Below are 27,268 nucleotides of genomic sequence, written 5' to 3'. Positions count from 1 at the left end.
TTATGAGCCTATCGGAGAAAAATGATTTAATGATCGAAAAAACATTTCCAGTTATACCGTAGCCGGAAATCTTGTGAAGTAGGCCCTTATGCCATACCTTATCGAAGGCCTTTGATATGTCAAGAGCAATTGCCTTAGAAAGGAAGCCTTTGTCAAGAGATTCACTAATCCTATGCGATATAACAGTTCTGCTGTAGATCTGGCAGAACGGAAACTATATTGCATGTAACTAAGAAGGTTATTTCTGCTGAGGTGGTTGACTACTTCTCTATTTAATATGAAACACAGAAGACTTATTGGTCTGTACTGAGATGACTTATCACCTAAATTCTTAAATACAGGGCATACTGATGAGGTTTTCCAGGGTGTTGGAAAGCACTTCTCTTTAAGGCAATGCTTAAAGAGTTAAAAAGTATGGCGGCAAGTTCTGGTTGAAGCTTTTTCAGCACAATGATTGGAATGCAGTCAGGACCAGTTGCTTTACTGAAATCAAGGTTCTTGATTAGCTTGGCGACCTCACGCACAGATATTTGTATGTTGCAGAGCGTGTTGTCTGTTATAGGAGGAAATACGGGGAGTTGATGGCCTTCGTCGCATAGGGTAGAATTAGCTGCAAAGTTCTTGCCAAATAGTTTGGCCTTATCTGATGCTGACGAGATTACCTCAGGTCCATTGATGATGGTTGGGATAGAACGCACGCTAATATATATATATATATATATATATATATATATATATATATATATATATATATATATATATATATATTAAATTGTGATTCAATGAATTTCAAAAAACTCTCATTGAAATGAAATGAAGTGGTTGAGTTTCATATCAAAGAATTATATAGGAGTATATATATATATATATATATATATATATGTATATATATATATATATATATATATATATATATATATATTAAATTTTAGTCATTCAATAAATCAAAAAATTTATGACATGAAACAGTTAAATTTCAAATCCAAAGATTTTTATTATTCTATGTAAGATAAGGAGTTATATTTCAAATGTATTCTTTGTCTTACATAGAATAATAAAAAATCTTTTGATTTGAAATTTAACCATTTCATGAAATAAATTTTTAAATTTATTGAATGACTAAAATTTTATTTATTTGCTCTATCTTGTATATCGAGCAATTTTTATTTAGATGGGATAATACTTATAAAATATTACTGGCAATAATATTTTGTAAGACCTATGATCACAGGTTTCCATACCAGTTGATTTGTTGGATAACTTTATTCTGAAGTATATATATATATATATATATATATATATATATATATATATATATATATATATATATATATATATATATATATATATGTATGTGTGTGTGTGTGTGTACATACATAATATTCAATAGAGAATTTGCTTTGTAATAATAAATATGAAATCTGCATGAATGAAAATATATTTAAGCGTATTTTACGACCGGGCAAGGCCGCCCTCCCTCCCCATTAGTTTTAAATAATAATGAACAACTGAATTGAACTTTTTTTAAAACATAACTTCATATCAAAACTGTATTTCACATTGTGCTGAAAAAAAAGGACTTTTCTAAATCTAAATCTATTTATTTTCTTTGAATATTCTCTGTCTTGTTCCTCTTATAAATCATCGTGAGCCCACGTAAATTCCCTGCGATGTTCTAAGTTAAATAAAGCTTTCCAAGCTTAATCGACTTCAACTTTTTCATTGCAGTTATGATTCAAATATATGGGAAGAAGCTTTAGGGAAACAAACGTTTATTAATTCAATTAGCATACAATAATGTATTATTTTTGTCACCCCTACAAAGGCATATTACCACTTGGACACAATGGCTTACGGATTGGGACTATGCCTGAGAAAGATTAAGATATTAGTTTACATTTACGTTGCATTTAAACTTCTGCATATCAGTGCAGTTAGGGAAGCAGGTAGTAGGAAAGAAATTCCAAAGTCTAGTTGTTCTAGGGAAGAATCTATTAAAGTAAAAACCTTCTGGCATTCAATAGTGAATGGGTGTGATTTTGCTGCTAAGCGGGTTTGTTGGGATATGTACGTCGTGGGGCACAAGTTCAGTGAGTTCATCAGAGCACATCCAATTAAAATACTTGTAAAAAATGCACAGGGATGCAACATTGCAGCGATGGGACAGGGATTGGAGCTTAGTAAACAAAGTGGGACCTATCAGATTGGAGACCTTTTTTTGGACCCTATACAAGAGGGAGAGATTAGTGGTAGATGCAGCAGCCCAGATGTGGCAGCAATACTCCATGTATGGGCAAATGGTGGCCTTGCACAGGTACAGGATACTTTCAAGTGTGAGTAGTTTTCTAGCACGATAGAAGGAGCCCACCTTCTTAGCAGCAGCCTTCGCAATATCCTCAATGTATTTGTTCCAGTTCATATTTCCTGTGAATGTTAAGCCGAGGAGTTTGAAGGAAGAATTCTCGGGTAGGAGGTTATTTGTCAAGGATATTGGTGGTTGGAGAGGCTTCTTATAATTGTTTAAGGAGAGCAGCTTAGTCTTGCTAGTATTAAATGTTATAATCTATTTACGGCCCCATCCCACTATGGTCTGGAGTCCATTTTCTTAGGATTCAGCTATTTGTTAGAGACCACTGTGATTAAGGGCAAATCTATAGAAACCCTCCTTTATTTTCCAAAGATTTAAAAGTAGTGTTTTTCGCAAAAAACAATTAAAATACATAATTCTTGTTTTTTTGCTAATCTGAAAGAGAATAATTTTAATCAACATATTCAACGAATTTCACATTTCAAAACATAAAATAAGAAAAATAAAACACATTCAAAATTCTGATTTTCAACCTTAAAATCTGATACGTGCACAGTTATTTTTTGTTTGTTTGTTTATTTGTTTGTTTGTTTGTTTTATCTACAATTCTCACCCTCTCCAAAATACAATATATTTTGCTCAGTTTCGGCTAATTATTTTAAGCATGTTTGTACCCACAAATAAAGAAAGGGGTTGTAGGCAATATATATATATATATATATATATATATATATATATATATATATATATATATATATATATATATATACATATATGGATTATGAAAAAAGTACACAATTATTAAGTTCATTCTTCACTTCATAATCGATGGAAATGTCGTATTGATTGGACTATTACTCGATGTCCACTAGAAACGTTAATAATAATAATAATAATAATAATAATAATAATAATAATAATAATAATAATGACGACGACGACGACGACGACGACGTAAAAAGTCCATCTAATCAATTTGCGATTAAAATGTATTTTTAAACGGAAAGGTAATCAACAAACGAAGTCTTTTATTGTAATGCCAGAACTCATGTAAAAATTAAAAACAAATCGGTGAAAGCCATCCACAAAACATTTCCAGTTGGAGTCAGGCATGACTCAAAGAAGCCATACTTTCATGTTTTGTGACGCCGGCTAATGTTGTTAAATACGTCGGCATCGTTTAATCAAAAATAGAAAACAATGAACAGAAATTAATTTTTCCCAGAAAATTTAGTCGTCATTATTGATTTTATTGATCAAACATTCAGTCATCGAAGATTGATATTAAAAAAATATTTTGTTGAATAATAAAAAAAATCGTGAAACTATTTGATCTACTCTTTCTGTGCTGCAACACTTATTTGTTTATATTTTATTTTTATTATATTTTTACATTTTTATCAAATATTTCTTCTTTTTTATACTAAAAATAATTCCAACATAAATATCTGCTGACGACCTACTGCGTTTATTTCTGTACAATCACGGTCACGGCCGGTTCTCGTCAGATCACCGAAGTTAAACAACGCTGGGTTTGACCAATACCAGATGGGTTGCCATTTGGGACTACCAAGGCAATGTAGGTATTTATTTGCTTCCCCACGAAAGCAAAATGTGACGCAAGCTCGTTTTTAATGCAGGGAAAATCAGCTCCTCCTAAAGGAGACCTCTGGCAGTCGCAAAATTATATTGCTTTAATATAGAAGGGTTCCATTGACAAAGGATCAATTTTGGATGTAATATCAGAACAGATACCACATTCTGATCCTCAAGGCGCTGTATGCAGGTAGAAGATCAGATCAGTCCTCCTGCTTGCCAATGTGTGTAGTGGTAGCGTGCGCACATATTAACAGCCACATGAAAAGATTATGGAGTTCATTGAACTTTACCATCTCGACTGCGGTCCCAAAATGGTGAAGATTTTATATCGACCAGATTCATAGGAAGAGGAAGAGGAGAAGGAGGAGGAGGAGGCCAGTGAGACAAAAGGGTACAAGCCTGGATCTCTTTGAACTTGTGGGCCAACGTCGAGTCCTGCTGTCACATCCAGGGTCTGTCAGTGGCCACCTATTTGCACTAGGGGACCATCACACTCTTCAGCACATCCAGCTAAGCATTGATGTTGACTTTCAAGCCGACTCCGATGATGTGAGGTGGTATGGCCGGAAACTTCGTTGAGCTGTGCCCTCAAGCGTTGAACGGCCCAGATTTGTATTTTGAGGGTGCTGGCAATGGTCCTGTTGTCACAACTTGTCTCGGTAGAAAGCATGAGTTGTACAGCGGCGTATCTACGATCTCGCCCGTTGAACATTGTGCCACTTTCAGACATAATAGAAGGCTCCTATCGCTCTGTGAATTTGTACACAACTGGCCAACTAATAGATGGTCTGCAACAAAAAAATAAAACCGGTTTTCATCAAACGAAAATGGAATAATGTCGTCTTTTCTAAGGCGGGAATTTTATCGTTCCGCCCTGTATAATAATCTCACCTTTTCATCTCTGGATTCTGCAATTATAAGCAGATAACCAAAAACTCTAAATGCACGTCTCTTCCACTCAACAACAACAAAAAAAACGTGTATTTTTTTACTTAATACAGAAAATTATTACATTCATTCCGACACGCCCGTCTCTCCCAAACTCGTCTTCTAAAGCGAGAATAGTAACAATTTCTCTCCATATAATTTATTTCCTTCCACGCAACCAATTAACACTGGGCAAATTTTTTCATAGATGACACAATTTTAGGGCATCACCATATTCCATTATAATAATATTATTTCATTATTATGTGAAAACTATGGATATTCCATACGGTGATAAACCGACATTAATAAGCATATTTCTATATATATTTAAGCATAATAACAAGAAATATTACTACAATTACTGTCATCCAAAAATCATTTATGTAGACCGTTCATTTCTAAAGGAATGAGAGGTATGGATATCCTTTACGGTACGTTATTAATATGTATTTAAACTTTACAACACGATACATTACTACCATATCTGCCACCCATAGATTTATTTGGCCAGTTCGTTTATTTTCAGAACAGAGAACAAATTGTAATAAATCATCAGTTTCATAACTACAATTTACGTCTTTTTCTATTTAGCATTCGTATATTCAAACTTTTATTGAATACTTATCTTTGAAGTAGTTTTGCATTAAATACAAGCTTAGAATCATTCAGTAATGTTGTTACCACGTGGTGTGATTCGTGCTATTTGCAAAACAACAAACACAAAAATAGAATTAAGACATTTTTCAATTTAGCAATATTATCATTGTTTTACCAAGTGTGACGTATGAATGTTCCATCTTATTAAATAATTCTTTTACATTCCTTCCGGGTAAGTATAGCAGATCTTGCTAATAAATAAATATATATATATATATATATATATATATATATATATATATATATATATATATATATATATATATATAGTCATTCCTTCCGGGTAAGTATAGCAGATCTTGCTAATAAATATATATATATATATATATATATAGTCATCCACATACAGTACTCTTTCGCTGTTACGGAAGATATGTTCTGTTAAATTTAGTCCCAATTTATCTGCACGACCCTGTATATATATATATATATATATATATATATATATATATATATATATATATACATATATGTAGGTATATATATATATATATATATATATATATATATATATATATATAGAGAGAGAGAGAGAGAGAGAGAGAGACAGACAGACAGAGACAGAGAAAGATATATATATAATATTTTTATTGATATAGATAAAAATTACATAATCGCTACATTAAATATGCTAATGTTACGGACAAATGGTGTGCTAGATCCAAAAGTCCTCGTAATAAAGCTTATGTGCCAATGAAGGCATCTGGTTCTTAAATAGAAAAGATGTAATATCTATATATCTATAAAAGTGAACGTGTCTGTCTGTGTGTCTGTGTGTCTGTCTGTCTGTGTACATTTCCCTACGCAATAACTCTGTCAATTTTTAGTCTATAGACTCGAAATTTGAAATACCGGGTACTGAGATTTGGGAAAATCGATGTGACGGGTGTCAGCCAGAAATTTGGCTGTTAAGGGGTCAAATTTCAACGATTTGACCTTTAAGAACTCTACCAAACTCCTCCGAAAATTTTGGGTCTAGACACTTGAAATTTTAGATATAGGTTCCTTGAACCTGGATCTAACTTAATAAAGTGATTTGAGCCCGAAACTATAAATTTTAAGGGGTCATAATAGGGTCAAAGTTTTAAAAAATTAACCATTTTTTTTGTTTTTTGCTTTTTTTGCACAGCATACACCTCCAAACACCCGAGCAACGCCGGGCACCCCTGCTAGTATATATATATATATATATATATATATATATATATATGATTGTTGAGCTGGATTAAATCCGACGATATGAAATAAAATAGAGGTGGAAGGACCTGGATACTCAACGTTTCGCCCGATTTATGCGGGCTTCTTCAAGAGGGATGGTCATTGACGAGAGAGTCGGAGGATTGGGGCTATATATAATGATGGGGGAGAGCAGCGTGTTTTCCTTATGTAAATTAGATGTCATATATACATGTATATACATTTAAGAGAGAAGAACTAATTAGAGTAAACTAGTGTAGTGGATTACGTCTAAAAGATAAAATATCGGGAGATTAAAAATTCAGTCAGCTATAATCTCCCATTCCAGCAATATAATTAAGCAAAGAAAAGGTTTTTTCCACGTTGCTCCCTTTCTGTCGAAAATAATTATTAAAGAAAACAACTTAGACACCGGTTAAACGCGAAAAAAAAAAAAAAATTCGTAATTGCACTTAATTTTATTTTTATTTTACTTATTTACTGTATTTTATCATTATCTATTTTTAGACTCCATTTTATCACCTCCTATTCTTATTTTTAGATACCATCTTTTAAGTTACTGCGCTATTTTATCCCAATTCAATTATTTCTAATTTAAAAAAAAAAAAAAAAAGATTCTTTCGTAATCTCGTGTCATTTTATTTATTTAATCTATCACCGCTATATTTCCAAACACAATTTTTAATCTCTACGATATTTTATCTTTTAGACGTAATCCACTACACTAGTTTACTCTAATTAGTTCTTCTCTCTTAAATGTATATACATGTATATATGACATCTAATTTACATAAGGAAAACACGCTGCTCTCCCCCATCATTATATATAGCCCCAATCCTCCGACTCTCTCGTCAATGACCATCCCTCTTGAAGAAGCCCGCATAAATCGGGCGAAACGTTGAGTATCCAGGTCCTTCCACCTCCATTTTATTTCATATATATATATATATATAGTCATCCACATACAGTACTCTTTCGCTGTTTCACAGCTCATCAATTGTTTTTAAAATATTTTCGATTCTCGCTAGATTCAGCCACTCTGATGATTCGTAGACGACGAAACACGTGTCAGTGGATAATTATATTTTAAAAACAATACACATGCCGCTCCCCATTTGGGGGTACCAAATTGGTAAAAGGTAAAATTATTTATAACTCGCATTTAGGTAAAAATGCACTTTTGTATAAATAATTGGATTCATTCAAAACGTATTGCAAAAAGAAAAACAAGTACGTAAAATAACATATATATATATATATATATATATATATATATATATATATATATTAGCAGACCTAATTACAATACCTGGTATTCAAATCTAGTCACCCATCTGGTATTGATTGTGCTCAACATTGCTTTACTTCGGTGATCTAATAAGGACCAGTGTTTTAATACGATTATATATCTAACCACTATCCTGTTGCTGCAATGTTGCATCTCTGTGTCTATTTTACCAGTATTTTAATGGAATGTGCTCTGACGAACGTATAGCACTTTTACCCCCTCGATGTAAATACCCTCGACTAACCCGACAAGCAGAAAAATCCCACCCTCTCACTATAGAGATACCTAGATGCTGGACAGCCTTCTACTGTAATAGTTTATTCCCTCGAATTGGTAGACTTCGGAATTCCCTCCCAATTTCCTGCTTCCCTGACTGTACCGAGATGGTGAAGTTCAAGTGTAATGTGAATAAATACCTCCCTGCTCAACTTCCTACATAGTGTGCCTGTAGATAGGGTCCTAAATAGTGGCACTGTGCCCTGTTAGGGTTGAATAAGAATAAAATAAAAAATAGATGTTGATTTCTGAAATTGACAAACTTAATTCAAGTTCCATTCGAAGCTGTGAAAAGTAAAAGAGAAAGAGTGGATATTCGTTTGCTAAAAAAAAAATATTAAGAAACCATTCGCACTTACTGATATCTCATCTCATCAATGGCCGAGGAGAGATGTCGCGCATGCTCATCACACATATAGATGTTCTGGTCATTCTCCGGAATCAGATCCACATCATGGAAAACGAAACAATCAAACTTGTCGTAATTCAGGGCTTCCAAGTAACCAATGTTCATCAGCTTGCCTCGGTTGAATGTTGTTTTGCCAGCCTGAAATGAAACAAAACAAAAAACTAGACAAAATTCTTTCTTATTTAAAATGGTTATCAATTAAAAAAAAAAAAAAAAGAATCAATCTAAAATTGACAAAGTCCATTGACTATCAATTTAAAAATTCAATTGTGTGGAAATTAAATTAATTAAAGAAAAAATCTCTTTTACTTTAATTTTGTGTATCTTTTAAGCATGTACTCATACGACATTTTCACATTTTTTAAGTAATTCTTTGCATGCCTAAACCTAAACGTAGATTCTATGAACAAAGAACTGCATGCCTGTAGAACTCAGTTCCCTTTTTCTGTTTTCCAAGTGACTACAATATGGTCGTTTTCAAGTCCTACGTGAACAAGTTCTTGAGTCATCCCCTTAACTAATCCAATTTACCAAATTTCCACTACTAACGATTACTACGACATTTCCCCATTTACTACTGTACACTCATTAACACTTATCCTTGAGTGGCCTACTGGCCTTGATAAGTGGTGACATCTTTCTAAAAAAAAAGATCTTTCAAGCTGCACTGGTTGGGTAGTAGAAAGTAGAAAAGTCAGTGCTGCATCGTATAGTCTTTCTTTTCGTGTTCACAGATGATTGGACTGGTTTTGGCCTTAGCAGCTATTAATCATCCTATTCTCATTCCCATTTTCATTACCATTCATATTCCTATTCCCATTCATATTCCCAATCCCATTCCTATTCCCATTCGCATTCATATTCCCAATCCCATTACCTCTGTTGGCTAATGAAAAAAGTTTATAAGGCATGTGTATGCAGTATAATAATGTATGGAAGTGAAAACTAGCCAGTGAAGGTTGAGGACATGTGTTGCATGGAGAGAAATGGTATGACAATAATACAAAAGGTGAGTAATATGAGTCTAAAAGATAGACTTAGATCTGATAACCTCAGAAAAAGGTTAAATTTTGACAGCATAGGAAAATGTGTGCAGAACAGGAGATTTTGATAGTTTAGCCACATTAAAAAATTGAAGAGATGAGAGGTTTTGGGTTGGTAGATGTAAAAAAATTGATGTAGACTTGAGAGAAAGAAATTTAAATATAATGTGAACAAACATTTTGTTCTTCAGCTGTCCGTCTAAGTTGACGCCTCCAAAATATTTTAAAAAATGGCTCAATCTCTAAATTAAGAAATATTGATGTATGTCTATCGATCTACACACATGTAAAGTTGAGCGTTTTGTCGCAGTGGCACTAATATTAAAAGCCCACTTTTTCTATTTAAAATTATTAAAACGAACTTCTTAATATACTCAGTCATTATTAAGCGAGCGACTTCATAAAGGCTAATTTACATATTTTGAAAAACGAACTTTCTGAAATAATCATTCATTGTTTTTAAGGTTTCTTAATGGATGATTGGTTTTATTTAACTATTATCCTCAGCTCTATTTATGCATGTTTTCTGCTTTGTGTTGCGTTTAGAATGAAAACTTATATATATATATATATATATATATATATATATATATATATATATATATATATATATTTCTGTAGAAATATATTTTCTTATAATATATACCAATCCTTATTTAAGAAGCTCAATGTAATTACAGAACAATATAGAGAATAAATGACAAAAAATTATATTTCAAAATTCATGTTGACCATCTTATAATTTATTCCTTTAATTCAGTTGACTTATACAAAATCAATCACTTAATTCCCATTCTATGAACAAAGAATGAGAGGTATGGATATCCTTTACGGTACGTTATTAATATGTATTTAAACTTTACAACACGATACATTACTACCATATCTGCCACCCATAGATTTATTTGGCCAGTTCGATACGCCTCTATTCTGCCCTTAACTTATCAGAAGAAATAGCAACAATCAATCTGTCAAAAGGAAATGAAGTGTGATTTGACATGATTAAAATCCGAAAATTGGAAGAGAATCTGCATATACTTTTAATATGTTTCGTTACACGCCATTTTTATATATATATATATATATATATATATATATATATATATATATATATATATATATATATATATATATATATATATATATACTAGCAGGGAGCAGGGAGACTCGACCTTTCCCAGAATTGAACTGCCATATTTTTTATTGTCATCGAAATTAGTGAAATCGTCCATTTTCAATCAAATCGATTGATTGCCTATTCTAGTTGGGGACCCATCACGGTGTAATGCGAAGAAGCTTCACATACCTCTCGCAGTGACTAGTCCACAATACATTGTAGTCTACATTGCACTGTAGAGAACCTACTGCTTATTTTATTAAATTATTTTATATAATGGCTTGAATAAAAGTTAAAAAAGCAAAAGTCAAGTATCATTCTTCAATTGTGCTTTAAATTGAAACATACATTTCGAACGCGCCCTTGTCATATAAAAAAAAATACTATTGATTTTAAATGTGTAGCCTTACTTGTTGTGCGGTGATAATGGTTTGAATTTAAGTTTAAAATGAAAAAGTCAAGTATCATGATGCAACTGTGCTTTAAGCAGAAACGTTCATTTCAAACACGTCCCTATCATATTAAAGAAAGGTGTAAGGTGTTAACGTTGGTAAAAAATGCCAGTTCCTTCTTTTATCAGATTATTTTGATTATCATCTATCGATACTTATCGAAGATATTCCGATAGAAAACCTATCTAAGAAGTACCTTCATGTGAAATCTCATACAAATCAGCCCAACTGTTTTCGAGTCCATTGGGAATGAACTCACACACACAGACATACACGCAAGCAAAGTTCCTTTTATATAACAGTAGAAATATATATATATATATATATATATATATATATATATATATATCAGTGACCTTGTGCAGACTATCGAGTTTCATAGAAAGATCCCTGAATTCGACAGAAAAATTCCCGATATTCACAAGATACACCCGACGAAGATCGAAGGTTATCTCAACATCGTGAAAAAAACATTCAAAATGAGAACAGTAGTTCGAAGAAGAATCTGAATAATCTAAATTTGTTTGTCTGAAACGATAAGACGGCATTAACAGTTTCATTTCAGGAAATGGTCAAGCAAAACACAAGAGCAGGAAATAATGATTTCTTGCATTGAAAAGAGATTTTTAATGGAGATGTTCATGAAACTTGTTGATTCATGTTGAGCGAATATTTGTTGATGTGTTTTAAATCTTTGCTCATAAGCTAAAAGCATTTTTTCTTCTCGAAAGAATAGGACAAACACAAAAGAAAAGAACTATTTTTAAGACCGCAAGCTCTTTTGAAACACGAATAAAAAAAAGAACTAACCCATTGGGTTGCCCATTGTGCTCCGGTTAGGCTGTTAGAATCAAGAAAGAAAGTGATATTATCTTTTTGAATTTTTGAGATGAGTATTGATGATTGGCATTGTTCAGATTAGTGTTCTCATCTTGAGTGTTATTCGCACAACGTTTCAGTCTTTAACTTTCTCTAGGTGTATTTTATCGAACTTGGAAATCTATCTATCAAACTCAGGAATCTGCACGTAATTTTGAATCGAATCTTTTAGTTAATTCCCATAAAGGATAAAGTAAACTTAGTAAATTTCAATACTAAGTGACACTCTTTCGGAGGTTGAAGGTTCAATCATTAGTACCTTATCCACTATGTCATGGATCCTTATGATATTTACATCTAGAAATAAAATGGGTTTAAAGCTTCTAAAATTTGCACTAAAACTGTCTGCAAGGACCCGTAGCACAGTGGCCAGAGTACTTGAAAAATTCAGTTTTAAGTTGATATTTATCTAAAGGTTGAAGGTTCAATCTTTAATGTGGGCGATACTAAGATTACAATCGTGAATTATTTAAGATTTCTATTCGATCATGGCTGACAGAATGAGAGCATGCTACCCCCATGAAGTAAATAAAGCGTTCTGTTTGAAATTCCATGTAGATTCATGAGTTCAACAAGATACACCTGAAGAAGGTTGAAGATTATATTGACTGAAACGTGAAAATAATGCAGAAAAATTGAGCTTGTAAACGGGGAAAAACCTGACGTCTTTGCTGTTACGACCACCGCCAAACCGGAAGTAACGTAGGTTTAAATTAAGGCTAGACAATCGAAAAGAGTGGATGACTTTCGGAAATATCGGTGAAAAAAGCGACCCCTCCCTGTAGAAAAGTGCCCAGTTGAGGGTGAAGAAATTAATGTTTTTAGTCAATTTTTCGGTATTTGTCGTCTGAAGGGGCGAGCTTCAAAACGATAGCGATCTTGTGAAAATTCGTCGCCTCTGTCGAATGTTTTAGGCAGACATGCAAACATACATACATACATACATTTATATATTGGTAGCTCCAATTTTCGATCCAAACCGATTAAAAAGCTTGCCATATCTCTGAATACCCTTTATATAAATTTTCAAATGTTTAGACCAGAAATTGTCTGAGTAATTTGGTAGAGACCGCTGAGGTCAAATTTTTAAAAACTTTGACCCCTATTATGACACCTTAACATTTATTGTTTTGGACTCAAATCAAGTTATTAAGTTAGATCCATGTCCAACGAACCTATATCTAAAATTTCAATTGTTTATACCCAAAATTTACGGAAGAGTTTGGTAGAGTTCTCAAAGGTCAAACTGTTGACCGTTGACCTTTTAACAGCCAAATTTCTGTCCGAAAACGAATTACAAAGATTTTCCCAAATCTCAGTACTCTGTATATCAAATTTCGAGTCTGTAGACTGAATATTGACAGAGTTATAGCAATGGGAAATGTACACACACAGGCACACAGACAGACAGACAGACAGACACACACACACACACACATACACACACACACTTTTATATATATACTAGCATGGGTGCCTGGTATTGCCCGGGTGTTTGGAGGTGTACGCTGAGCAAAAAAAAAAAAAAGGTCAATTTTTTAAACTTTGACCCCTATTATGACCCCTTAACATTTATTGTTTTGGGCTCAAATAAAGTTATTAAGTTAGAGCCATGTCCAAGAAACCTATATCTAAAATTTCAAGTGTTTAGACCCAAAATTGTCGGAGGAGTTTGGTAGAGTTCTCAAAGGTCAAACCGTTGAACTTTGACCCCTTATTAGCTAAATTTCTGGCCGAAACCAAATCTCAGTGCCCTGTATATCAAATTTCGAGTTTGTAGACTAAAAATTAACAGAGTTATTGCGTAGGGAAATGTGCACAGACAGACACACAGACACGTTCACTTTTATAGATATACTAGCATTTCAGCCCGGCGTTGCCCGGGTTCTTGGGTGTGTCTGTTGAGCAAAAAAAAAGTGGTAGTAGGAAGGCGGGCTCGAACCCGTACCGCAAAGGAGGAAAAGAACAGGATAAAAAACCTGCCGACTTTGCTGTTACGACCACCGTCAAACCGGAAGTGACTTATGTTTAAATTTTTTCAAATTTCAAATGTTTAGACCAGAAATTATTTGAGTAATTTGGTAGAGACTGCAGAGGTCAATTTTTCCCAAATCTCAGTACCCTGTATATCAAATTTCGAGTCTATAGACTTAAAATTGACAAAGTTATTGCGTAGGGAAATGTACACACACAGACACACAGATACACAGACACACAGATAAACATTTTATTGATATACTAGCATTTCAGCCCGGCGTTGCCCGGGGTTTTTGGAGGTATATGTTGTGCAAAAAAAAAGAAAAAGAAAAGCGGCCAAAATTGACAGAGTTATTGCGTCGGGAAATGTGCACACACAGACACACAGACACGTTCACTTTTATCGATATATAGATAGATAAATAGTTCCAATCTTTTTATTCTTTTCTTTCTTTCTTTCCTTTGGCTGTTAATAAACACAGGGAGAGAGAGGGAAAGGGGGGAGAGAGAGCGAGAGAGAGATACACTTACATCCCCACATATACCCATGCTCACATACTTACACACTCACACTCACACACACACACACACACACACACAAATAAACCTACACATACACGCACGTACACACAAACACATACATACGTACATACATACCTACATACACGTATACACATGTCCTCACACACATACTAACACCTACTCCCACACACATATGCACACATACACATATACATTCATACATAATAATAATAATAATAATAATAATAATAATACATACATACATACATACATACATACATACATACATAAGCATACACACAAACATAATAGAACACATGCATACACGGGCTTATGTTAAAATGTTTTTGACTCATAATGGGGGTAGAGATTTATTTGCTGCCCACCTCAATAAATGTGGCACAAGGCCGGAAAGTGGGGATCAAAGCAGGCTCCCCTAAAGGAGGGGCACTCCTGCAATTGTAAAAATTGCCTGAGTAACTCCGTCGGCATTCCCCGGTCGGGGCGCCTCAGGCAGTAAGCAATGAACTTACTCCTCCGGAAAGCCCGGTAACAAGGCCTGGGAGGGTGGACCTCCTAGGTATTACCCAGGCGGTGTACCTCAGTCCGACAGGTGCTGGGCCGGTTCCCGGCCCCTCACCTGTCGCAGCCGAAGCCGCTAGGAGACCTTCCCCACCACGAGTAATGGGGGTATGACTCCAATGATTTTGACGATCGTTTTCATAACCACACGTTATAATAACCAACCAATCAGAACGAACCTGCATTTGATTCTTCACCGCCATCTTTATTACTAGAAATTACTTAACACTCAAGCTCGGGGACTATATTGATTCTTCGCCGATTTGATTTACTGCCGCCATCTTTGTTCAACATAATGTCTCAACACTTAACACCTTCATACATACATACATACATACATGATACATGATGATTGCAATGTCTTGTCAGACGAGTGCCACTCCCTCAGACATTTAAAATCCATGAGCCCAAATGCCTGAGGGAGTATCTATACAAAGATGATGTTATAGAGTTTTAGCTTTGTACGACAGCTAAGTCTCTCTCTCGGTTCAAAATGTTGAGATCCAGCAACAAGCAAGAGCAAGATAGCCAGCAACAAATTAAACTGCAGACCAGCTTAATGCGGGTACTGGTATCCCGCTTTATGGTTTTTTAAATCAGAGATTTGCTTCTCCTAGAAAGGTTGCCTTCACCACGGCTTACAGGAGCCCTCTCCACCCCAATACACACACACACACACACACACACACACACACACACACACACACACACACACACACACACACAAATATACACTGTGCCAGTTGGCCGTTGACCCAGAAAAAGAGTTCATTCGCCCTTTGGAAGGTCTTGTTTTTAATCCTCCAGGGAGACTAGCCACCCTCCTCACCAAACAAGTCTGGTGGGGGAACCAGTTTAGTCGCCGGTTACCCGACCATGAGGGAGGTAGTACTGGGTTACATGGTACCAGTAGCATATGACATGACCTGACAAATACATACATACATACATAAGCATACACACAAACTTAATAGCACACACGCATACACGGGCACATTGAGAAATTCATTTCGATTTCAGATTTCTTTGCCATTGACTACATACATCCGTGAAAGAAACAGTCTATTGCCAAAGTGAGAGAGGAGGTGATAGTAATAGAGAGGGGGTGATAGAAAGAGAGATAATGATAGAGGGAGAGGTGGTGGGAAGAGAGTAGGAGGCGATAGAGAGAAAGAGAGAGAGAGAGAGAGAAGTTTTAAAAGAAAGATCTTACTACACATTTTTATCTCTTCTATTTTGTTGTTTATGTATTCGGGTAACGCCAGATAATCATTTTAATTAATAAAAAAAAGGTTTCAGCTCGAAAGTTCACCTGAAAGTGACCAACTATGAAGGCGATGTGACTATGGAAGACCTGCAAAACGTTGTGCAAATCACAACAACCAAGACTCAAATGTAATAGGTTTCACACTGTCAGCCAAGATATAACCTCTGTCTCATCGCCGCAATTGTTACATCCATGTACTTGTTTAACAAGCACTTTAATGAATGTGGTTTAGTTCTCTCCCACTGCAAGAACTTAGATTCCAAGGTCAGAAAGTGGGATTGAGAAGCCAGCGCCCCCCCCTAGGGGTGCACTCTGACCTGCAAAACGTGCCAGTGCAGCCTCGTTGGCATTCTTCGGCAAGGGCGCCTCAGGCGATTAGCAATAAACTAACCTCTTCACAAAGAGAGAAGGCAAAGCCTGGGATGGTGGACCTCCAAGAATTGCATGGAACTAAACTCCCATCGCAAAATCAAACGAGACCGAACCATTACAGAAATGGTCTAATATCTGTTGATTTTAGGGACCCAAGATAAAATCCCTAGCTGATGTGTGTTGATGAATTCATAACACTTGTACCCCCTAGACATACATACCCTGACTAACCCGACCAGTAGCAAAATCCCACCCATTACTGTTAAAGGCCTTAGATGCCGGGAAGCCTTCTATTCAAATAGTTTCTTCCCTATCATTGCTAGACTTTGGAATTCCCTCCCAATCTCCTATTTCCCTGACTGAACTAACATGCAGAAGTTCCAGTCTAATGTGAACAGACATCTCGCTGTTCAACTCCCTAAATAGAAATTCTGTAAATTTGGTCCCAAATATTAGCCCTTTTCGTCAAAGTGGCACTGTACCTTGTTTGGAGTGAAATAACAATAAAAAAAGGCTAAACCCAGTTTCTAAGGTAACTGACTGCTAAGAACAAGTATACGCTTGCGCACAAAGCAAATTACTTGGTGTCTGTGTCTCTGTGTCCATCAGTCGGCGAGTTCCACTTCTTTTTGAAATATCATTTTCAAATAGAATTTTCAAATAAAATTTTCAAATATTTTCAAATAGCATTTTCAACTATCATTTTCACCTGTCATTTTCAAATAACATTTTTAAATAGAATTTTCAAATAGCATATTCGAATAGAATTTTCAAATGTCATTTTTAAATAACATTTTCAAATAGTATTTTTAAATATCATTTTCAAATATGATTTTCAAGTATTATTTCAATTATCATTTTTATATAAACTTTTCAGCCAACATTTTCAAATAATATATATATAAAACATTATCAACTAAAATTTTCAAATAACATTTATACAAACCATTATAAAATATCATTTTCAAGTAACATTTTATTTCTAAACGCATCAACGCCTATAGAAATGTTTGGATAAATATAAAAGATGAAGTTTTTCTTTCTTTTAATTATACATCATTTATCATGGCTAAAAGACACTCGAGTATATGAGTTAATGAGATGGATTCTATCGAAAGTTTACGAATTCTACGTCCTTCAGACATTTACTTGACTTAACAACTTAGGCAGTCAGCAATTCTGTCTTAAGTAGTCACGATCTACACTTACTTCAAGGGAAGTAATTCATCTATCCTCTGGCATTAAAACTTAGGGCGTATTTGACTCTCATATAAATGGAGGATTACAGTAATAGTAAGCCACTTTCTGATTGGTCAATTTGTCATGTTACGTTTGAAATAAGATCTTTTTACATGCATCCACTCTTGAAACGTTTCTATCTGTCTGTTCATCTGTCACACATAAAAATTTTATCATTAAATGCACAGATTACATGGACGTACCTTAAGAATGGAATGAAGAATCGAAAAAAAAAAGAAAAAGAAAAAGAATGAAATAAAGAATCGCTTTGTTTTCAGTAGCAATGTTCTTACTTGAATCGAAATGGTAAATTACGACATAATTATTTACTGCATCAAAGACATTCGATGCTTCAGCCATTCTTTCATGGCAGATTCTTTGATGGCAGAAGAAAAGAATCTTCAAGATAATCGTTCAAGACTGAAGACATATTGACATGAAGTGACGTCTACCAATGAATTATAAGAAAAAAATGTCTTAATCTTTGACTTCGGAGAGCAAAAGTGAAAATAATAAAAGATAAAATAAATCAATGCGAATATTTGTTCTTTTTTTAATTATTAACATAAATTGATCCAGTCTGTGGAGTCAGTGATGAAAATGGTGTTTTGAAATTATAAGTTACTGACCGACGAAAATGCTATTTTAAACATCAGTATGACAGACCGATGAAAATGTTATTCCTAATTTGAGTATGACAGACTGACGAAAATGTTATTTCTAATTTGAGTATGACAGACCAATGATAAATGTTATTTCAAACTTCAATATAACAGGCCGACTTCAAACTTGAGGTTTACAGACCAATGAAAATGCTATATTTTAAACTTGAGTATAACAGATCAATAAAAATGCTATATATTTTAAACTAGACTTTAAAATAGACTTTGTGACTTAGTGGGGGATGCCCTTTTCTCTTCCCTGCCACCTCTCTCACACAGAAGAGACGTTGCAAGCCTGTCTTTGTTTTATCGTTATTTCCACGGAAAGTGCTCGTCTGAGCTCCAATCTCTGGTTCTCCCTCGCCAATCTTTCACAAAAAACACCCGTCTAGCTGAAACCACTGCCAGTATTTTTCTTCACCCTTTATCTGTGCCTAAACCAAAATGTAGATTCCACGAACAAAGCTTCTTTCTTGGAAGTGCACGCCTGTGGAACTCTCTTCCGTTTGCCTGTTTCCCACCTGACTACAACTTGGATGTCTTCAAGTCCAACATAAAGAAATTCCTGATGAATCTCCCCCTTAAGTAAGACATTTTATCAAATCTCCAATACTAACGATTACTACGATACTATCCCATTGATTACTGTACATGCAATAATCCTTATCCCCGAGTGGCTTCAGCACCTTGATAAGTGGTGACCTCCATGTAAAAAAAAAAATAACAAAACAAAAAAACTTGAGGATGACAGACGAATGAAAATGATATGTTTTAAATCTGAGAATGACAGACCAATGAAAATGCTACATTTTAAACTTAAGGATGACAGACCAATGAAAATGTTATTTCGAATAGGTAATATACAAATAAAAATGCGATATGAAACTAAATAGTGACAGAGCAAGGAAAAGCGAGATCTCTAATAGAAATGCATGGATATAAAAAATATGAAAGTATAAGGAAAATCGATGAAGAAAATACAGGAAAGAAATAATGATTTCATTAAGTAAATAAAACAAGAAAATAGAAAGGAAAAGGAAAAATACAAGTGACAAAAATAAAAAGATCAAAATAGAGAAAGGAAGCCATTTTTGTTTTTTTTTTCTTTACTTCTTTCTTTCTTCATGCTTCTTTCTTTTCTTTTTTCTTTATTTCTTCATTCTTTCCAGTTTTCTTTTGTTTATTTCCTTATTTGTTTCTTCTTTCCTTTTCCTATTTGTGTCTTCCATTCTTTCATTCTTTGTATTATTTTTCCTTTCTTTCTTTTTTTTATTTGTTTGCTTGTTTCTTTCTTTTTTCTTCCGTTACTCTTATCTTCCTTTTTTTTTTGGTGGGGGGATAGCAAACAATAAATAATCTAATCCAATAGCAGAAAACCTAATAGCAAAATTGAATCTAAAGAAAGATTGGACCAAGAAAAAGGAATGATGAGTTTTCAGTTGAATTGCATCAGAAATGCTCACTTTTTTCATTTCCTTTCTTTCTCTTTTTCCTTTTTCTCTCTTTTCTCTCTTGCTTTCTTTCCCTATTTCCCTTCTCTCTTTTCCTGTCTACTGTTCTCTTTCTCATTTTCTTTTCTATTCATGTTCTACATTTTATTTTATCTTCCTATTTCTATCTTCATTTTCTTTTCCTCTTTCCTTTCTCTTTTTTTCTATTCCTCACTCCTCATTGCTCTCTCATTTTCTCTCTTGGTCCTTTCTTTGTCCTATCTCTTTCTTTTACTCCACGTTTACTTTTCTTTCTCTTTTATTCCTTCTTTCTTTTTTTTCTTTTCTCTTTCTTGTCATTTACTTCCGCTCCCGTCCACAAATTCCACCAAGAACTTATTCTCATATTTGAGATATCACTTTTCCTTCGACCATTGAATGCACCCCAAAGTATTATTCCACTGCAATTGCAAGACATTAAACGTTTTTTTTTTCATCAACGTTAGAAGATTTTTTTCTCGTGATATATTTCAGATCGATGATTGCACTTCAACTATCATAAAATATCTTCTTGTTTCTTTGCTCTTAGGTAGAAATATTTCTTGTTTTAGCATATTGGAAATGTAAGAAACGTTGAAAAAGTTGGCAATATTGGACATGTTCGAAACACTAGAAACATTAGAAATGTTAGGAACATTGGAAACATTAGAAATATTAGAAATGTTAGAAACATTGGAAACATTAGAAACATTAGAAATGTTAAAAAACATTAGAAACATTAGAAACGTTAGAAACATTAGAAACATTAGAAATGTTAGAAACATTGGAAACATTAGAAACATTAGAAATGTTAAAAAACATTAGAAACATTAGAAATGTTAGAAACATTAGAAACATTAGAAATGTTAGAAACATTGGAAACATTAGAAACATTAGAAATGTTAAAAAACATTAGAAACATTAGAAATGTTAGAAACATTGGAAACATTAGAAATGCTAGAAATATTGGAAACATTAGAAACATTAGAAACATTGGAAACATTGGAAACGTTAGAAATGTTAGAAACATTGGACAAATTAGAAACGTTAGAAATGTTAGAAATATTGGAAACATTAGAAATGTTAGAAACATTGGAAACATTAGAAACGTTAGAAATGTTAAAAAACATTAGAAACATTAGAAATGTTAGAAATATTGGAAACATTATAAATGTTAAAAACATTGGAAACATTAGAAATGTAAAAAAAATTGGAAACATTAGAAATGTTAGAAATATTGGAAACATTAGAAACATTAGAAACATTGGAAACATTAGAAATGTTAGAAATGTTAAAAAACATTAGAAACATTAGAAATGTTAGAAATATTGGAAACATTAGAAATGTTAGAAACATTGGAAACATTAGAAACGTTAGAAATGTTAGAAACATTGGAAACATTAAAAATGTTAGAAATATTGGAAAAATTAGAAACGTTAGAAATGTTAGAAACATTGGAAACATTAGAAACGTTAACAATGTTAGAAACATTGGAAACATTAGAAATGTTAGAAATGTTAGAAACATTGGAAACATTAGAAATGTTAGAAATATTGGAAACATTAGAAATGTTAAAAACATTGGAAACATTAGAAATGCTAGAAATATTGGAAACATTAGAAACATTAGAAACATTGGAAACATTGGAAACGTTAGAAATGTTAAAAAACATAAGAAACATTAGAAATGTAAGAAACATTGGAAACATTATAAATGTTAAAAACATTGGAAACATTAGAAATGCTAGAAATATTGGAAACATTAGAAACATTAGAAACATTGGAAACATTGGAAACATTATAAATGTTAAAAAACATAAGAAACATTAGAAATGTAAGAAACATTGGAAACATTAGAAATGTTAAAAAACATTGGACGCATTAGAAATGTTAGAAATATTGGAAACATTAGAAATGTTAAAAATATTGGAAACATTAGAAACATTAGAAACATTGGAAACATTGGAAACGTTAGAAACATTAGAAACATTGGAAACATTGGAAACGTAAGAAATGTTAAAAAACATTAGAAACATTAGAAATGTAAGAAACATTAGAAACATTAGAAATGTAAGAAACATTGGAAACATTATAAATGTTAAAACATTGGAAACATTAGAAATGTTAGAAATATTGGAAACATTAGAAACATTAGAAACATTGGAAACATTGGAAACATTGGAAACATTAGAAACGTTAGAAATGTTAGAAACATTGGACAAATTAGAAACGTTAGAAATGTTAGAAACATTGGAAACATTAGAAATGTTAGAAATATTGGAAACATTAGAAACGTTAGAAATGTTAGAAACATTGGAAACATTGGAAACATTAGAAACGTTAGAAATGTTAGAAACATTGGAAACATTAGAAACGTTAGAAATATTAGAAACATTGGAAACATTAGAAATGTTAGAAATGTTAGAAACATTAGAAACATTAGAAACATTAGAAACGTTAGAAATGTTAGAAACATTGGAAACATTAGAAACGTTAGAAATGTTAGAAACATTGGAAACATAAGAAACATTGGAAACATTAGAAATGTTAGAAACATTGGAAACATTAGAAATGTTAGAAATATTGGAAACATTGGAAATGTTAAAAACATTGGAAACATTAGAAATGTTAGAAATATTGGAAACATTAGAAACATTGGAAACATTAGAAATGTTAGAAACATTAGAAACGTTAGAAATGTTAGAAAAATAAGAAACATTGGAAACGTTGGCAATATTGGACATATTGGAAACACTAGAAACATTGGAAACATTAGAAATGTTAGAAATATTGGGAACATTAGAAACATTGGAAACATTAGAAATGTTAGAAACATTAGAAACGTTAGAAATGTTAGAAACAATGGAAACATTAGAAATGTTAGAAACATTGGAAACATTAGAAATGTTAGAAATATTGGACAAATTAGAAACGTTAGAAATGTTAGAAACATTAGAAACATTACAAAACATTAGAAACGTTAGAAAGGTTAGAATCATTGGAAACATTAGAAACGTTAGAAACATTGGAAACATTAGAAATGTTAGAAAAATAAGAAACATTGGAAACGTTGGCAATATTGGACATATTGGAAACACTAGAAACATTGGAAACATTAGAAATGTTAGAAATATTGGGAACATTAGAAACATTGGAAACATTAGAAATGTTAGAAACATTAGAAACGTTAGAAATGTTAGAAACAATGGAAACATTAGAAATGTTAGAAACATTGGAAACATTAGAAATGTTAGAAATATTGGACAAATTAGAAACGTTAGAAATGTTAGAAACATTAGAAACATTACAAAACATTAGAAACGTTAGAAAGGTTAGAATCATTGGAAACATTAGAAACGTTAGAAACATTAGAAACATTAGAAATGTTAGAAATATTGGAAACATTAGAAATGTTAGACACATTGGAAACATTAGAAATGTAAGAAATATCGGAAACATTAGAAACGTTAGAAACATTGGAAACATTAGAAATGTTAGAAACATTAGAAACGTTAGAAATGTTAGAAACAATGGAAACATTAGAAATGTTAAAAACATTGGAAACATAAGACACATTGGAAACATTAGAAACATTTGAAACATGAGAAACGTTAGAAATGTTAGAAACATTGGACACATTAGAAACGTTAGAAATGTTAGAAACATTGGAAACATTAGAAATGTTAAAACATTGGAAAAATTAGAAATGTTAGAAACATTAGAAATGTTAAAAACATTAGAAAAATTTGAAACATTAGAAACATTGGAAACATTAGAAATGTTAGAAAAATTGGAAACATTAGAAATTTAGAAAAAATTGAAACATTAGAAATGTTAAAAATATTGGAACACATTAGAAATGTTACAAAAATTAGAAACATTAGAAATATTAAAAACATTGGAAACATTAGAAATGTTAAAACATTGGAAACATTAGAAACGTTAAAAACATTGGAAACATTAGAAATGTTAAAAACATTGAAAATATGAGAAATGTTAAAAACATTGGAAACCTTAACAATGTTAGAAACATTGGAAACATTAGAAATGTTAAAAACATTGGAAACGTTAGAAATGTTAGAAACATTGGAAACATTAGAAATGTTAAAAACATTGGAAACATAAGAAATGTTAAAAACATTGGAAACATTAGAAATGTTAAAAACATTGGAAACATTAGAAACATTGGAAACATTAGAAATGTTACAAAAATTAGAAACGTTAGAAATGTAAGAAAGAATGGAAACATTAGAAATGTTAAAAATATTGGAAACATTGGAAATGTTAAAAACATTAGAATTGTTAAAACATTGGAAACATTAGAAACATTGGATACATTAGAAATGTTAGAAATGTTAGAAACATTGGAAACATTAGAAATGTTAGAAACATTAGAAACATTGAAAACATTAGAAATGTTAGAAACATTGGAAACATTAGAAATGTAAGAAACATTGGAAACATTGGAAAAACGTTAGACATGTTTAAAACATTGGAAACATAAGAAATGTTAGAAACATTGGAAACATTGGAAACATTTGAAATTTTAAAAACATTGGAAACGTTAGACATGTTTAAAACATTGGAAACATTAGAAATGTTAGAAACATTGGAAACATTAGAAATGTTAAAAACATTGGAAACCTTAAAAATGTTAGAAACATTGGAAACATTAGAAATGTTAAAAACATTGGAAACATTAGAAATGTTAGAAACATTGGAAACATTAGAACTGTTAGAAACATTGGAAACCTTAAAAATGTTAGAAACATTGGAAACATTAGAAATGTTAAAAACATTGGAAACATTAGAAATGTTAGAAACATTGGAAACATTAGAACTGTTAGAAACATTGGAAACATTGGAAATGTTAGAAAAATTGGAAACATTAGAAACGGTAGAAACATTGGAAACGTCAGACATGTTTAAAACATTGGAAACATAAGAAATGTTGGAAACATTGGAAACATAAGAAACATTGGAAACATTAGAAAAATTATAAATGTTAGAAACATTAGAAACATTGGAAACATTAGAAACATTAGAAACATTAGAAACATTGGAAACATTGGAAACATTAGAAACATTAGAAACATTGGAAAGATTCGAAACATTGGAAACATTAGAAACATTAGAAACATTGGAAACATTAAAAACATTGGAAACATTGGAAACATTAGAAACATTAGAAACATAAGAAACATTGGAAACATTGGAAAAATTATAAATGTTAGAAACATTAGAAACATTGGAAAGATTAGAAACATTAGAAACATTGGAAATATTAGAAGCATTAGAAACATTGGAAATATTAGAAACATTAGAAACATTGGAAACATTAGAAACATTGGAAACATTGGAAACATTAGAAACATTAGAAACATTAGAAACATTAGAAACATTAGAAATGTTAGAAACATTGGAAACATTAGAAACATTGGAAACATAAGAAACATTGGAAACACTGGAAACATTAGAAACATTGGAAACATAAGAAACATTGGAAACATTGGAAAAATTATAAATGTCAGAAACATTAGAAACATTGGAAACATTAGAAACATTAGAAACATTAGAAACATTAGAAACATTGGAAACATTAGAAACATTGGAAACATTAGAAACATTAGAAACATTGGAAACATTAGAAACATTAGAAACATTAGAAACATTAGAAACATTGGAAACATTAGAAACATTAGAAACATTAGAAACATCGGAAACATTAGAAACATTGGAAACATTGGAAACATTAGAAACATTGGAAACATTAGAAACATTGGAAACATTAGAAACATTAGAAACATTAGAAACATTAGAAACATTGGAAACATTAGAAACATTAGAAACATTGGAAACATTGGAAACATTGGAAACATTAGAAATGTTAGAAACATTGGAAACATCAGAAACAATGGAAACATTGGAAATGTTAGAAACATCGGAAACATCAGAAACATTGGAAACATTAGAAATGTTAGAAACATTAGAAACATTAGAAACATTGGAAACATTAGAAACATTAGAAACATTGGAAACATTAGAAACATTAGAAACATTGGAAACATTTGAAACATTAGAAACATTGGAAACATTAGAAACATTAGAAACATTGGAAACATTTGAAACATTAGAAACATTGGAAACATTAGAAACATTAGAAACATTGGAAACATTTGAAACATTAGAAACATTAGAAACAGGGAAACATTGGAAACATTAGAAACATAAGAAACATTGGAAACATTGGAAACAGGGAAACATTGGAAACATTAGAAACATTAGAAACATTAGAAACATTGGAAAAATTTGAAACATTAGAAACATTAGAAACATTAGAAACATTGGAAACATTGGAAACATTAGAAACATTGGAAACATAAGAAACATTAGAAACATTGGAAACATTAGAAACATTAGAAACATTGGAAACATTAGAAACATTCGAAACATTGGAAACATTAGAAACATTAGAAACATTAGAAACATTGGAAACATTAGAAAAATTAGAAACATTAGAAACATTGGAAACATTAGAAACATTAGAAACATTAGAAACATTGGAAACATTGGAAACATTAGAAACATTAGAAACATTAGAAACATTGGAAACATTAGAAACATTAGAAACATTAGAAACATTGGAAAAATTTGAAACATTAGAAACATTAGAAACATTGGACACATTAGAAACATTGGAAACATTAGAAACATTGGAAACATAAGAAACATTGGAAACATTGGAAACATTAGAAACATTAGAAACATTGGAAACATTAGAAACATTCGAAACATTGGAAACATTAGAAACATAAGAAACATTAGAAACATTGGAAACATTAGAAAAATTAGAAACATTAGAAACATTGGAAACATTAGAAACATTAGAAACATTAGAAACATTGGAAACATTGGAAACATTAGAAACATTAGAAACATTAGAAACATTGGAAACATTAGAAACATTAGAAACATTAGAAACATTGGAAACATTAGAAACATTGGAAAAATTAGAAACATTGG

At 32.1% G+C, this 27,268-nt stretch overlaps 1 protein-coding gene across 3 annotated transcripts in view; it reads right to left on the bottom strand.

Annotated features, from left to right (window-relative positions):
* The window catches only part of LOC145291913 (beta-1,4-galactosyltransferase 3-like), a 367,549-nt gene that overhangs the window by 70,603 nt on the left and 269,678 nt on the right, over positions 1 to 27,268 (bottom strand). For all 3 annotated transcript variants that reach the window (XM_080137751.1, XM_080137752.1, XM_080137750.1), the window contains exon 5: positions 8,616 to 8,803. In XM_080137751.1, the coding sequence (XP_079993877.1) occupies positions 8,616 to 8,803 (188 nt within the window). The remainder of the gene's footprint in view (positions 1 to 8,615; positions 8,804 to 27,268) is intronic.

This window comes from Euprymna scolopes, chromosome 13 (assembly GCF_053919585.1).
Source record: "Euprymna scolopes isolate OS-2025 chromosome 13, ASM5391958v1, whole genome shotgun sequence".
Taxonomy (NCBI): domain Eukaryota; kingdom Metazoa; phylum Mollusca; class Cephalopoda; order Sepiida; family Sepiolidae; genus Euprymna; species Euprymna scolopes.
This window is presented reverse-complemented; position numbering and strand designations above follow the sequence as displayed.